The sequence below is a fragment of the Gorilla gorilla genome, chromosome 14, assembly GCF_029281585.2.
Source record: "Gorilla gorilla gorilla isolate KB3781 chromosome 14, NHGRI_mGorGor1-v2.1_pri, whole genome shotgun sequence".
Lineage (NCBI taxonomy): Eukaryota > Metazoa > Chordata > Mammalia > Primates > Hominidae > Gorilla > Gorilla gorilla.
In genome coordinates, this window is record NC_073238.2 from 51,154,941 (window position 1) to 51,170,834 (window position 15,894).

Genomic DNA, 15,894 nt, shown 5'->3' on the forward strand with positions numbered 1-15,894 from the left:
AATCCACCCGCCTCAGCCTCCCAAAGTGCTGGGATTACAGGCATGAGCCACCGCACCCAGCCCACAAATTTTAAAATTTAAAACTGGACACAGTTAATATCATGAAAATGTTACTTAAGTGCACATATTAAACCTACCTCAGAGGAAACAATAAAAGACACTTAAAAAATTTACCAATACTTATAAATCTGTTTCTCTTAACAAATACCTCAGAGATCTATTTCAATTAAGTTTGTCATCCACTAATATAAATCATATAAATAATGTCTATTTTTATTTGTGAACAGTGAAATTTCTACCACATTTTCAGATACAGTAATATAAAAACTCATAAGCAAAATATAGCCTATATCACTTTATCTAATATTCTTGGAATTAAAGTTCAAAAGAGCATCTTGAGGCTGGGTGCTCACACCTGCAATCCCAGCACTTTAGGAGGTCAAGGTAGGTGAATCACTTGAGATCAGGAGCTCAAGTCTGGCCTGGTCAACATGGTGAAACCCTGTCTCTACTAAAAAATACAAAAATTAACTGGACATGGGGACACACGCTTGTAATCCCAGCTACTTGGGAGGCGGAGGCTGCAGTGAGCCAAGATCACGCCACTACTGCACTCCAGACTGGGCGACTGAGTGAGAGGCCATCTCAAAAAAAAAAAAAAAGAAAGAAAAGAAAAGAAAAGCATCCTGAGAATGTCGCTGCTCATGCTAATTTCCATTCCAAATTAAATTTTAGTTGATCCTTTCCCTCTAAACGTCTGGGTTTGAGATTTAATATAAATGTATAGCAAGGGACTGATGTTAGAAAAAAATGAAGAAATTCTAGTCTAGTGAATATTAAATATCAGAACAATTTTACTCCCACTTTTGATGGGGAAAAAAGTCTCCAGCACTAGAAGTCAATGTGATTATACATATGATCACTATGCAGTTATAAGGTATTTGCAGAAACAATCCATAATATACTTATATATTTGGGGTCTAATTGTGAAACTTTTAAAGAACAGAACTCACAGCTTCCAGGGCTGCTCAGGGCCTCGTGTGCATGACTCTGAATCTAGGAAACGTTACTGACGTAGCTGCTGGGAGTTTCTTTGTCAGGTCCTAAGTAGCACTTGAGGCAGTTCTGCATTATATGTGATTACATCCCACCATATTTATTGTTTCCTTTTCCCTTAATAAAATTTTAGAAAAGAACAATTTTGAGTAGTATGTATCCCAACCACATCACTCTGAAGAAACTGAGCCAGGGTCGCACAGCTAAAGCACAGCCCTGGATATCCAGTCCACGACTGTCCTGTCACTGCCTCTCCTCTTCCTCAGTCAGAGACTGGCTCCCCTTCTCCGCTTCCCTCAGCCTTCCTCTCCCTCCTCTATCTCATCGCTGTTACCCACTCTCCTGAATGGCCTTGGCCCCTAACCCCGGGGCCTAGGCGGTGGTGCCAGGGGGCAGAAGGATGGTCCTAACTGGCTGGGAGAGTTACTTGGCTGGACCCTCATGATCACAAAGAGAACCCCAGGCCAGGGCAAAATGCAAACACCGCCTCTTACAACAACCCCTGTGGGCTCCAAAGGGGAAAGACCTGCCTTGCGGGGGTGGGCGGAGGTTTTTTCAAGAGGGAAAGCAGGTGAAGGGGCCAGAGTGGAGCTGCTAAGGATTTAGTCGGTATGTGAATTGAATGACCTTCAAATATATAATCCTCTCAAAACCTATTACATAAGATAAATACGATTTTTTTGTTATCTGAGTCTGTTATTTATCTTTAGGGGTTGGTTTTCAATCCTGTTCAGGTCATCTGCAACCACAGTCCACTTTGGCAAAGCTACCAATGCAGAGAAGAGCCTGGGCAGGTAGGCAGTCGTCCAGCATCCAGAGAGAGAAGAGCAGAGCCAATGGGACCAGCATGCGGAGCCTGCCCAGAAACGCCAGAAAAGGGTGGAACCCAGCCTCAGGGTGAGGGAGGCCAGATTCTGGCTAGAGACACCAGCATCTGAGGAGGAGTCAAGTAGGCCAACAATGTTATTTGCATCCATTTGGTAGGCCAGAATAGTAGCTTTAAACGCTAGTGTCAGATTCAAGATCACCACAGAGTAGAGCAGTGGTTCTTAAACCTTAGCTTGCACTAAGACCACTTGCAGAGATTATTAAAACAGATCACTACTTCAGCAGGTCCAGGGTGAGGCCGGGTGACCTGCACTTTTTTTTTTTTTTTGAGATAGAGTTACCCTCTTGTCGCCCAGGCTGGAGTTGGGGTGGCGCGATCTCGGCTCACTGCAACCTCTGCCTCCTGGGTTCAAGCGATTCTCCTACCTCAGCCTCCTGAGTAGCTGGGATTACAGGCGCCTGCCACCACACCTGGCTAATTTTTTGTATTTTTAGTAGAGATGGTATTTTGCCATGTTGGGCAGGCTGGTCTCGAACTCCTGACCTCAGGTGATCCACCTGCCTCGGCCTCCCAAAGTGCTGAGATTACAGGCATGAGCCACCATGCCTAGCCAGTGATATTCCTTTAAAACGGTACAGGAAAAGCATGAACATGTGCAGATTTTACTGCAGCCTACATTCTGACAGTTCTGTATGAAATGCTTAAAAGAGATATCACACCTGTTACTGTTGCAATCAAATATGCCATTAATATGTTCATTATTGTAATTTAGTAGCATTAGAAGTGGAAGGAAAAGCTAGTGTTACAATCCTGCAGCCTGTTCTAACTCCGAGCAATAAGGAATAAATGCCCCAAAAGAAGTACTGCCTGAGATCATAAAGAGAACGCTGGCAATGCGGCCCTCAAGCAAGTTCCACCCACATCTTGGGCTCTGTATCTGCTTGGGCTGTGTCTTTCTTTATCTGAACTTTCCATTTGTGTGTGACTGCCACCCACTTTTTATGAGATCAGGGAGTGTGGAGTCCTGTGTTGTGGTTAATGAGGACTAGAAGAACCTTGGGTTTAATTTGGGTTTGCTGGGTCGAACTACAAAAGTGTGTCCCCTTTTAATCCTCTTCTGTTGCCTTGAATGACAGGAAATGACTGGGAAGAGGGCAGGTTGGGCAGGCTGGTGAGAGTGTGCCTATCTCTGGAACCTACTAACAGAGGAAGAAGTCAGTGTCCCAAAGTAGAAGGAAGGTGCAGGGATACCCTCCTTACTGGGAGGGAGGCAAAAAGATCACCATAAAAGGCAGAGTGTCCTGCACAGAAGATGCAGAAGCCTCTCCACTCCTATTAGGACAAAACCTAAACGTCCCAACACAAGCACAACGCCTCCTCTCGAGTTTGTAATTAATCTTCCCCTTGCCTTTGTTGCCTTTTCTTCTGCACACCTATTTTAGAAGCTTTAAGAAAATATATATATTTCTGAGTGTAATAATGGTATTATTTCTTATATAGTTAGATATAAACTCTAATAGATGGGAAAAAGGATATGAAGCATGAGATTTGCTCTAAAATATTCTAGCAAAAATACTGTAGAGCGATAGATGAAAAAGAATGGCACAGAATGTGAATCTTTATTGAAGCCGGAAATAGTAAGATGAAGACTCATTATATTCCCCTCTCTGTTTTCCTATTTGAAATTTCCCACAATAAAAAAGTTTTAATGGGTGGTAAAAAAAAATACTAATAATATAAAAATACATTTTTCCAGATCCACACCAGGGCCTAGGTCAGAGGATGGAGGCAGGTCTTCCAGAGGACTGTTCCTACCGTTGTGCACTGCACAACCACTGCAAACCAGGGTTTGCCTCCTAGTCTTCAGAGCTTTGTGTAATTATTACAATCCTTTCCCAGCAGATGGCAGTAATTTCTCTTGAGGAAGAGGCACATTTTCCTAACTCACACAAAGTCACCTCTGGGCTGATAGCAAGGCTGGTCCTCCAAGACTGCCCCTGATGACCAAGTTTCTCAGGACAACACGGTAAACAAGCTTGTTTGGGCCCAACTGTACTACACAGCATGTCCCATACTGTCACTCAAACACGCAGCCACTCTGCCTGGGCTGCACTGTGAGGTGTCTCCCTTACCACTGCTGCTGCCTTCCAGAGCACCCTTACACACCATGCCCACCCCATCCTCACAGGATCAAGAAAGCCCACTATAGAAAATTTAGAAAATACAGACAGAAAAGAAAAATCAGCCACAAATCCACAGCCCAGAAATAATCAAAGCTAACATCTATTAGTTATTAGCTATTAACATCTTTCAGTCTTTTTTATGTGTTTTTGAGACAGCCTCCTGCCTAGTTGGGGCTATAGATGCACACCGCCATACTCAGCTAACTTTTTTGTATTTTTTGTAGTGACAGGGTCTCACCATGTTGCCCACCTGGTCATGAACTCCTAGGCTCAAGCAATCCACCCACCTCGACCTCCCAAAGTGCTGGGATTACAGGTGTGAGCCACCATGCTCAGCCATGTGCATTTTTAAGAAGAAAATTGGGATCATACTCTACAGGATGTTTTAAAACTTGTTTTCAGTTAATAATATCTTGTGAACATTTTCTCAGGATATTAAGTATTCTGCAACATCAAGGTTAATGACTGTAACAGTGTGACATTGCATCCTATGTTAAAATATTTTTTAGGATTTGCTTTTTTTTAAGATGAGAAGCCTTACATGTGTTCAGAGGCAGAACAAAAGGACTATTTTGAGACAGGGAAGTGAAATCCATTGGGAAAGGAAGCAACCCAAATACCACCTGGACATGCAGACCCTCTGCCCAAGGAGTTTGAACCAGAGTGACTCCGTCTCGAGTAGAAGCTGGGTAAAATAAGGCTAAGACCTACTGGGCTGCATTCCCAGACGGGTAGGCATTCTAAGTCATAGGATGAGATAGGTTGGCACAAGATACAGATCATAAACACCTTGCTGATGAAACAGGCTGCAATAAAGAAGCCGGCCAAAACCAAGATGGCGATGAGAGTGACCTCTGGTCATTCTCACTACTACACTCCCACCAGTGCCATGACAATGTACAAATGCCATGGCGAACATGGTAACATCAGGAAGTTACCCTATATGGTCTAAAAAGGGGAGGCATGAATAATCTACCCATTCTTTAGCATATAATCAGGAAATAACCAGCCAGGCACGGTGGCTCACGCCTGAAATCCCAGCACTTTGGGAAGCCGAGGCAGGTGGATTGCCTGAGGTCGGGAGTTTGAGACCAGCCTGAGCAATGTGGAGAAACCCCATCTCTACTAAAAATACAAAATTAGGCGGGCATGGTGGCACATGCCTGTAATCTCAGCCACTCAGGAGGCTGAGGCAGGAGAATCGCTTGAACCCGGGAGGCAGAGGTTGAGGTGAGCCGAGATTGTGCCATTGCACTCCAGCCTGGGCAACAAGAGCGAAACTCCATCACAAAAAAAAAAAAAAGAAAAAAGAAAAAAAAGAAATAACCATAAAAATAGGCAACCAGTAGCCCTGGTGGCTGCTTTGTCCATGGAGTAGCCATTCTTTATTCCTTTCCTTTCTTAATAAACTTGCCTTCACTTTACTCTATGGATTCGCCTTAAATTCTTTCTTGTGAGAGATCTAAGAACCTTCTTTTGGGGTCTGGGTCAGGACCGCTTTCCGGTAACACCTCTGCAAGGAGCTGACTGGCAAAATCCTTATGTCAGGATAATTCCTTTCATAAAACAAGAAGAATTACTAGAATTATACAGAACTTGAGATATACATGAAAATAAAGATTCATAAAATGGTTTTAAAAAAGCCCAATTCCAAAAACAATGCAATGATTTGGAATATGTGATAATTATTTTCAGGATACGCTTGATCTATCTCAGAAAGTTCAATAACCAGGGTTAATGGTTATCACTTTTTTTCTCCCACAAAGGGAGAAATTTTTTTACCTTTTTTTTTTTTTTTTTTTTGAGATGGAGTCTCGCTCTGTCGCCCAGGCTGGAGTGCAGTGGCACCAACTCAGCTCACTGCAAGCTCTGCCTCCTGGGTTCACGCCACTCTCCTGCCTCAGCCTCCCGAGTAGCTGGGACTACAGGCGCCTGCCACCACACCCGGCTAATTTTTTTTGTATTTTTTAGTAGAGACGGGGTTTCAGTGTGTTAGCCAGGATGGTCTCGATCTCCTGACCTCATGATCCACCCGCCTCGTCCTCCCAAAGTGCTGGGATTACAGGCGTGAGCCACCACGCCCGGCCACCAGCGTGTCTCTTACATATTAGGTAATCAGTGGGGGTAGCTATCATCATCATCATATTATTATTATTTGATATGTCATTGTAGAGAGTTCAAGTGGTCTGCCTAGTTTCTAAGGAAGAATATGGATAGGTCCCACACTGGAATGAGATGTTCCAGGCTGCCCAAGGTATTGCCTTTGACATTTAAGTGGTAGCTTTTGGTGTGCTAGTGCTAACTGTTAGTAGTTATTTAAAGCATCTTGCTAGTGAGGTCAAAGTCATAAGTTCAGTCCCTTTGTACCAGTTAACTGCTGCATGGCTACAAATAAATGCTTTCTACCAGCCCCTCTACCTCAGGGACATACCCACTAGATGGTAAGTGGGGTAAATGAGGACCCATCATCACCACTAGAGAAAACAAAACTCAAAATGCACGCACTGCTGACAGGGTGGCAACATGACCTTCCTTTAGCAGGGCCAGCCATTTAGCTAATTTAAGTCACAAGGAATAAAAGCCAGAAATGGTGTGAAGGCTAATTGATATCTACTGGGTAGGGGAATGGCTCATCATTAACTATAATAAAAAGAATTTTTTTTTTTTTGAGATGGAGTCTTGCACTATTGCCCAGGCTGGAGTGCAATGGCACGGTCTTGGCTCACTGCAACCTCCACCTCCTGGGTTCAAGTGATGCTCCTGCCTCAGCCTCCCGCGTAGCTGGTATTACAGGCACCCGCCACCACACCCGGCTAATTTTTTGTATTTTTAGTAGAGACGGAGTTTCACTATGTTGGCCAGGCTGGTCTCGAACTCCCGACCTCAGGTGACCTGCCCGCCTTGGCCTCCCAAATTGCTGGGATTACAGGCATGAGCCACTGCGTCTGGCCACTAAAAAGAATTCTTAAAAATGATATATTCAGGCCAGGTGTGGTGGCTTACACCTGTAATCCCAGCACTCTGGGAGGCCAAGGCAGGGGATCACCCGAGGTCAGGAGTTCGAGACCAGCCTGGCGAACATGAAGAAACCCTTTCTCTACTAAAAATACAAAAATTAGCTGGGTGTGGTGGTGTGTGCCTGTAATCTCAGCTACTCAGGAGGCTGAGACAGGAGAATCGCTTGAACTCTGGAGGCAGAGGTTGCAGTAAGCTGAGATCGTTTCATTGCACTCCAGCCTGGGTGACAGAGCAAGATTCCCGTCTCAAAAAAAAAAAAAATCTTCCATCCTTGCCCATCACCGTCTAATTAATCTCAATAGAACAGCCAGGCAATCTTTTCGAAAGAGTAAAGTCAGATCATATTGTAAACCAAAAATAAAATTGGAAGGCCCCGCAACAATTTGAATGGACTCTCTCCTCAGCCAGGGAGCTCTAAAATTTAACCTGACAGACTGGTTCAGGCTCCACGAACACTGACTTCCTTGCTCTCTGTGTCACAGCCATTTGAACCAGAGCAACTCCATCTTGAATAGGGGCTGAGTAAAATAAGGTGGAGACCTACTGGGCTGCATTCCCAGGATGCTAGGAATTCTTAGTCACAGGATGACATAGGAGGTTGGCACAAGATACAGGTCACAAAGACCCTGCTGGTAAAACAGAGTGCCATAAAGAAGCCAGCCAAAACCCACCCAAACCAAGATGGCATGAAAGTGACCTCTAGTCATCCTCACTGCTCATTATATGCTAATTATAATGCATCAGCATGCTAAAAGACACTCCCACTAGCACCATGACAGTTTACAGATTCCATGGCCATGCCCAGAGGTTACCCTATATAGTCTAAAAAGGAAATGAACCCTCAGCTCCAGGAAATCTCCACCCCTTTCCCAGAAAACCCACGAAAAAGGAAAAAGTCCACCCTTTGTTTAGCATATAATCAAGAAATAACTACATTATCAGTGGAACAGCCCATGCTGCTGCTCTGCCTGTGGAGTAGCCATTCTTTTGTTTCTTTACTTCTCTAATAAACTTGCTTTCAGTTTACTCTATGGACTCACCCCAAATTCTTTCTTGTGTGAGTTCCAAGAATCTTCTCTTGGGGTCTGAATCGGGACACCTTTCTGGTAACATCTGCTCAAATGTCACTTTTTCAGGAAGGCCTTCCCTGGTTACGCTGGTTTAAAGTCTCCATTCTCTTCCCCTGCTTTGTGTTTCTCTATTGGACATACTATATGTTGTATTTCGTGTCTGTCTTTCCCCAGCAGCAAGTAATCCAGGAAGTCTGGTCATTGTCTTTTTTCCACTGTTGCATCCCTAGTGTCCAGTCTGACTGAGAGTCGGTGCTCAGTAAGTACTTGTGAGATGAATGCATATTACTAAAACCTAATGTCTGTTAATTAACTCCACAGAGCAAGTTAACTCATTTGCTAGCCTAGGAATGCATTTTGCAGATAACTTACTCAGGCTGGTGCTCCTGGAACCAGATAACCCATGGCAGCATCTGAGAGAGAATCCTGTGATCTCACAGAAGACTGACTGCCCTTGCTTTAAAATCTCCCAAGCCAACACTTTCTTCCACCCATTCTTTATGGCAAGGCTTGTGGCATGTCTAAAAAAAAATTTTTTTCCACATTGGACTAATTTCTAAGCAGCTCTGAGAAAACTGTAACTTTGCCTTTGGACCATGTGACAGTGAGTACCCTTGCATCGAGGGGAGCACTATTAGGTGCTCCAGTTTGCAGAACAGGTCATCAGTCCCGGCTCTTGCTCATGTGGCTTCTTAACCCTAAAGACGAGCTCTCAGTCAACAACACAGGAGCTACTGATATAATTGGGATATCTGACTCCTCCAAATCTCATATCGAAATCTGATTCTCAATATTGGAGGTGAGGCTTGGTGTGAGGTGTCTGGGTCACACAGAAGGATCTCTCATGATCTGCTTGGTGCCCTCCTTGAGGTAATGAGTGGATTCTCACTCTATTAGTTCCTGCCAAATCAGTTTGTTAAAAAGAGACCAGCACCTCGCTCCCTTCTCTTTCTGTCTCTTCCCAGGTGACACACAGGCTCTCCTTTGCCTTACACAATGATTAGAAGCTTCCTAAAGCCCTCACCAGAAGCACATGCCAGTACAGCCTGCAGACCCATGGGCCAAATAAACCTCTTTTTTTAATAAATTACCCAGTCTCAGGTATTCCTTTATAGCAACGAAACAGACTACCACACACTCTCCATGTCCTCAGCAGGAGCACCTTGAAGAAGCGACTTGCAGACAGGTTCCTAGAACACATTCAGCACTCCTTTAATATTTTAATCCTGTCTTTGGATCCACTGGCACCAGCAGAAATTGAACATGCAGACCAATCTGCAAAGCCCCTCAGCAAACTGCTTCACAACATTATGTGTTAATGTTTTGCCTTGAGAGTTCACTGAAGGTTCTTCTAAAAATCATTTGAAAGTAAAGCCATGCTCAAGAAACTTGTTTAGGAATTAATTCAAAGATTATTTCCTTTGAGGAATGGCTATTTTCCCCCTTTTGGATAAAAATTACATTCCAGAGTGAGTTTTTCATTTCTTCCCTCCTTGTCAGGAAACCTAGAGTAAAATCACCACCATCTTCTCCAGCTCTCTGTGTCAGAGACTTTTGAACCAGAGCAACTCCATCTTGAATAGGGGTTAGGTAAAATAAGGTTGAGACCTACAGGGCTGCATTCCCAGGAGGTCAGGCATTCTCCCATCCAAGTACTAACCAGGCCCGACCCTGCTTAGTTTGGTTAACAATGCTAACCCTTATGGATGACATATCTGGATTCTTCTCCCCTCCCCTCGACCCGTTTCTGATTTTCTATTTTTCATTTATCATTTCACTGCAATGGTTTCTCGTAAGTTGCCTCAAAGCCACTATGGAGACAATATAAATAAACATAAAGTAACTGTCTCCATTAAGAGTCAACATCAATGAATGATTTCAACCTGTTTCTAAACAATGGCTTTTAGGTTTACTCCAACAGGAGACATTTTGAAGGTATGTTAGGAAGAATATTAGAATGCATCACCAAATGGAACAATGAATCTCGCCTGGAAATTTGAAAGAAAAGGCTGAGGCTCCCTTCCCGAGGTGGCTTAAGTGCTGGATGGAGAGAGAAAAGGTCAAATGACTGAAGGTTCTTCACATCTATGACTCCATAGTATCATTCGAAGATACCAACTATTCCAATAGAAAAGAAAATAATTTAAAGATCCTCAGCCAGACCACACACTCAGCTGGGATTTGCTACCATCACTCAGACCAATGAGATGGGCTTCAAAAGCATCACTGGTCAGAAAAGAGACCAGTATGACTTGTACCCAATCAGCCTGCACACAGGAGAGCCCCAATCACATGCCAAAGGCTTCCAGACATAAATCAGTCATTCTTTCTAACTACCTAGCTGCTAAGTCTCCAAAGGGAACTTCACCTGATACAAATAATCATCTAGTCAGAATTCCTGTTCTTCAGAAATGATCCTAGTTTGTAAGTTTTAGGGAAATGAAAAATAATGCATAACACTTCTATTTAATAATTTCATCCGGCTTTCTTCATATTTATCATCTTGCTTGTCTTCACGATCCCCACTCCATGCCACCCCTAGAAAGTGGCATGATGACGTAAGAGGAAGAGGGACTAAGATCCTGACAACCTATGTGCTTTCCCCAGTGGTAATGTCAGAGCTATCTCAGAGCTCACCAGCCCTGGGGTCCTTCCACAGGGGCACATGACCAACATGTGAGGGTGGTCATGTGCACTTCTACACACACGACCATCTACATTTCGGCTAGATGACTAAAGGAATGACATCTTTGCTCTTACCCTTTCCTATATGTCTCCTGGTATTTTCTATCGTTGAGTTTCTGTTTACATTAGAAAGAAGTCCAAGACAGAATCTGTTCCTGTTATTTGAAGGGTCGGTGAACCCATCTATGAGCACACTTCGGGAGGAAGCCTGGAATGTCTCCCCAACTCGGTTGTTCAGTTCGTAGTAGGCGACCGAGCACCAGTGCTGGGGCTCCTCGTAACAAACTGGTCGAAAGTCTGGAAGAAAACAAACCAGAGAGCACGTGGCTACTGTCATACCTGGGCTGTGTAGTTCATGATTCCACCAGGAAACTTAGTTAATGCTTTTCATCAGAATGTCAGCTGCAAGACCAAGCATGCCGCTCTGCAATCTTTTAGAACCTGTAGCTCTCATGGGAGCTGCTTGGGGATGGCTCAATTCACTAGCACACCTGAGATGTAGAGCCCATGGTCCTTGTTCATCTTCCATGGCTAGAGCATTTATAAACATGTGTATTGGTCATGAAGGGGCCAGGGAAAACATGACATGAACAGATGAACATAAAAAAACTGTCGGCCCTAAAGCAAGCACAGCTCAAAGGAAGCTGGCAGGTCACCTCTTCTTTGAGAAACATGTGAAAGACGGCATGTTGCTGTTACTGTGCCCACTTGAATCCTTGTGGCAAAAAGTATCATTTTCTAGCAAACTAGAGATGGAAAACAATAGTTTGACCATGATAAAAAGCAAATCAATAATGCTGAATAGGACATTAAATTATTTAAGGAAAAAAAAAGCTTCCACATAGAGGGGCTCACATCCTGCTTTGTGGATATCTAGTTATGCATGGAAAAAAAAAACATTTAAAGAGAGCTGGATATTCCATCAGGAAACCCATGAATGTTTTCACACCCAACATAAAGTTAAGTCACTTTCCTGTAACTAACCAAAGTTCAGAGTTCCTTCTTTCTTTGCCACTCACACCCTTTCTCTGCCTTTCTAGTGATCATATTACCTTTCTCTTCCTTGAACATCCTTGTCATTCTTGCATCTAGAGTGTGTTCCTATGTGCACTAAATATAAATTTATGAAATAGATAAATTTGGGGGTTATTATTTCTCTTACAAAAGGATCTTAGCTTATAAAATATTCACTTGGAGTATTTCAAATGGTACGCTTCTTTAGAACCTCTCTACTCAAGATCTGGCTCATGGAACAGTAGCCTCTGCATTACATGGAAGCTTAACAATGTAGATTCTTGGACCCCACCGTAAGATCTACAGAATAAAAATCTGCATTTATGCAAGATCACAACATGGTTTATATGAACATTAAAGTCGAGCAACACTTATCTAGACTATTATAAGATGCAAATAAAATTTTGTAAAAACCTCACTTATGTATATTTCTAAGAGTACCTCTCTGGCCAACTGAAAGACACCACTATAAACATATAGTAAAAACACAAATAGAATAAAATCCCTAACTTCTTGAGTTCCCAACTCCATACTTAACATCAAGAACTACAAACTTCTAAATGCTGAGTTAAAATAAAAAGTTAACTTGTTCTAGTAATGATGATAAACAAAACATTAATTCTATTGTACTGAGGAATGTCAAAGTTAAAATGCAAAGCCATCCCATTTGCCTCTTAAAACACATGCAAAACAGCAGGCCAGTACATTTCTGGTTTTCTTTTTTGAGTTGCTTTGTTTGGGGGTAATAGGAAATACTTTTGGAAAATAGCTACATTTCACTGTTCATCTGCAATTTACCTCCATTTGGTATCGATAGCACTAAATGTCTATCAGCTGTGGCATCTACAGGTTGGCCACTCTGGGTCTCAGAGGCTTCTGTGGCATGATAAGGCAGGGGTGGTGTGTCAACTAAAAGAAAGCAGTAGAACAAAGGAATTGTCAAATCGATAAACCACACAAAGACAGTTGGATCCGACATCTTTTGCCATTAAACTCCTGAGCTTGGTGGACAGTGCTACTCCTACAGAGAGACCATATTAATGTAACAAGGCTCTTCTGAAGTGACATTGTGAGTACCCTACAGAAGAAACTGGTTGTTCTGAGAGCCTCATAAAGGGTCAATTCATTTTCCCTCCGACTTTTGAGTTATCATTGAGTTCTAATGACTTCAGGGCAAGACTTTCAAATGCAGAACCTGTTCTCCTAGCTTTTCTCATAGCAGAATAGTCTGTGATCTGGCTTGCAAAACACAGAGAAAGCTAAACCTTCTTTGAAGTGAGCTTAATTTTCAGCTTCTATGTTGTCACAAATTGTACAATGGCCACGGGGACGCTCTATCCCTGAGATACTTCAGGATACCTGAAACGTAATTATAACCTTGTACCCAAGGCACGCTGAGAAGGGCCCTTCTACCCAAATGACAGTCCTGTGACTGGACAGTGATCATGGTTAGGCAAATGGGATGCATTCCGTGGATAATAATTCATAATACAGTAAAAACTCATGAGGCACAGGAAAAACTCTTTATGGAGGACCTCAGCACAAAACAACCGATTCCTTCAGTATGCATGTCTAATGTTAGTTCAGAATGGTCTTGTTAACATCCGTGGTGGAATACAACAGCGTAAAAGGTTTGATCAATCTGCCTTTGTTGTATCGAATTGTCCACACAAGTAGTTCTCACACTTAAGTGTACACAAAAATTGCCAGTGGAGCTTGCTAAAAATGCAGATTCCTGGCCCCATCCTTAGCAATTCCGATTCAATACGTCAGTGGTTGAATGTAGCCATGTACATTTTAACATGCCCCAATGGCAATTCTAATACAGGGTTCGTGGACCATACTAGGAAACCATGGGTAAGATATTTCCTTGTGAGAAAATGGACTACGACTCCTATGACTCTGGTGAAAAAGTTATAAGGCAAGATGACCTTTTTGTAGGTCTTTGACTAAATATGTCTATCTACTCAAGGAGCAGAACAGGCTGAGCACAGCGGCTCACACCTGTAATCTTAGCATTTTGGGAGGCTGAAGTGGGAGGATCACCTGAGTCCAGGGGTTTGAGGCCAGCCTGGGCAACATGATGAGACCCCATCCTACCAAAAAACTTAAAAATTAGCTGGGCATGGTGGTGTACACCTGTAATCCTAGCTACTCAGAGGCTGAGGAGGATCACTTGAACCCGGGAGTTTGAAGTTACAGTGAGCTATGACCGTGCCACCATACTCCAGCCTGGGTAACAAAACAAGGCCCTGTCTCTAAAAAATTAAAATTAAAAAAAGGGGGACTGAAAATAGAATTACCATATAAGGTAGCACTTCCAATCCTAGGTATATACCCAAAGGAATTGAAAGCAGGGTGTTATTTACTAGAGCCAAAAGGTGGGAACAATCCAAATATCCCACAGCTAATGAATTGATTTTTTAAAATGTGGTATAGCCATACAATGAGATATCGTTCAGTCACAAAGATAAACTACCGATATATGCCACAACACAAACTGTGAAAATACTTGGCTAAGTGAAATAAAACATACACAAAGGGGCAAATATTGCGTGAATCTAGTATATGAGGTACTTGCAATAGGCAAATTCAGAGAGACAGAAAGTAGATAGAGCTTACCAGGGGCTGGCAAAGTAGGGAAATACGTATCTATTGCTTAATCAGTACGGAGTTTGTTTGGGATGATGAAAAAATTTTTGAAAATAGATATGGTGATGGTTGCACAACATTATGAATGCACCTAATGCCATCAGATTGTACTTTTTTTTTTTTTTAAATAGTCCTCACCCAGGCTAGAATGCAGTGGCACGATCTCAGCTCACTGTAACCTCCGACTCCTGGATTCAAGCGATTCTCGTGCCTCAGTCTCCTGAGTAGCTGAATTACAGACGTGCACCACCACGCCGAGCTAACTTTTGTATTTTTAGTAGAGACGGGGTTTCAGCATGTTGGCCAGGCTGGTCTCAAACTGCTGACCTCAAGTGATCCGCCTGCCTAAGCCTCCCAAAGTGCTGGGATTACAGGCGGGAGCCACTGCACCTGGCCAGACTGTACTCTTAAAAATGGTTAAAATGGGCTGGGTGCAGTGGAGCATGCCCATAATCCCAGCACTTTCGGAGGCCGAGGCAGGTGGATCACCTGAGGTTAGGAGTTCATGACCAGCCTAACATGGTGAAACCCCGTCTCTACTAAATACAAAAAAATTAGCCGGGTGTGGTGGCGCATGTCTGTAATCCAAGGTACTTGGAAGGCTGAGACAGGAGAATGGCTTGTACCTGGGAGGTGGAGGTTGCAGTGAGCCGAGATTGCGCCATTGCACTCCAGCCTGGGCAACAAGAGCAAAACTCCATCTCAGAAAAAAAAAAAATGGTTAAACAAATTTTGTGTTAGATATATTTCACCACTACTTGAAAAAAATTAACATATGAGAAACCACTGAATTGTACACTTGAAATGGGTGGTTGTATGGTATGTGAATTATACCTCAGTAGAGCTTTTTAAAAAATTTAGAGGCTGAATCAGTAAATCGCAAAGGTTCCTTTTACTCTTGTTTATCTACAGGTCTGTTACTCAGGTTGGCATTTTGCTGTTAATCATTCAGACAAGAATTATTTTCTTTGAAGTGAAAAGGGCTATGCCTTCTGTGAGAAACTAACCAGCTTCTGCATCACTGTTGGTGTCTGTCCTGCTTGGGTGTGAAGAGTAAAAAGAACATCAACCTGTCAGAGTAACCAGGGCAGGAATTCAAAGTCAGCACAGGAAGTCTTTGTAGCATAGAGGTGTGTTAGGTAAATATATATTTTGCAACATAATTATCCTCCTGTTCCTTAACCAAGGTTCTGTCCTCAAATGACTTCTCTTTCTGTTGTATTTCTTCTTTCTCAGTGAACTCAGCCACTTGCAAAACTTCAACCATCTGCTCCTACACTGAGTGAATGACTCTCAAGCTACCCTCCAGCATCTCTGCCTTCACCCTACAGTAAGTCCTGTTGGACCTCCCTCCTCCAATTCGCTGCCCTCTTTCCAACCCCATATC

General features: G+C 43.0%; 1 protein-coding gene across 6 annotated transcripts in view; it reads right to left on the minus strand.

Annotated features, from left to right (window-relative positions):
- Positions 1 to 15,894, minus strand: part of SMAD9 (SMAD family member 9) — a 75,440-nt gene that overhangs the window by 9,833 nt on the left and 49,713 nt on the right. For 3 of the 6 annotated variants that reach the window (XM_031001366.3, XM_055359451.2, XM_055359452.2), the window contains exons 4-5: positions 12,654 to 12,764; positions 10,917 to 11,138 (exon numbers count right to left, since the gene is read on the minus strand). In XM_031001366.3, coding sequence (XP_030857226.1) covers positions 10,917 to 11,138; positions 12,654 to 12,764 — 333 coding nt within the window. The remainder of the gene's footprint in view (positions 1 to 10,916; positions 11,139 to 12,653; positions 12,765 to 15,894) is intronic. The other 3 variants (XM_031001367.3, XM_055359453.2, XM_063697263.1) reach the window with 1 other exon arrangement.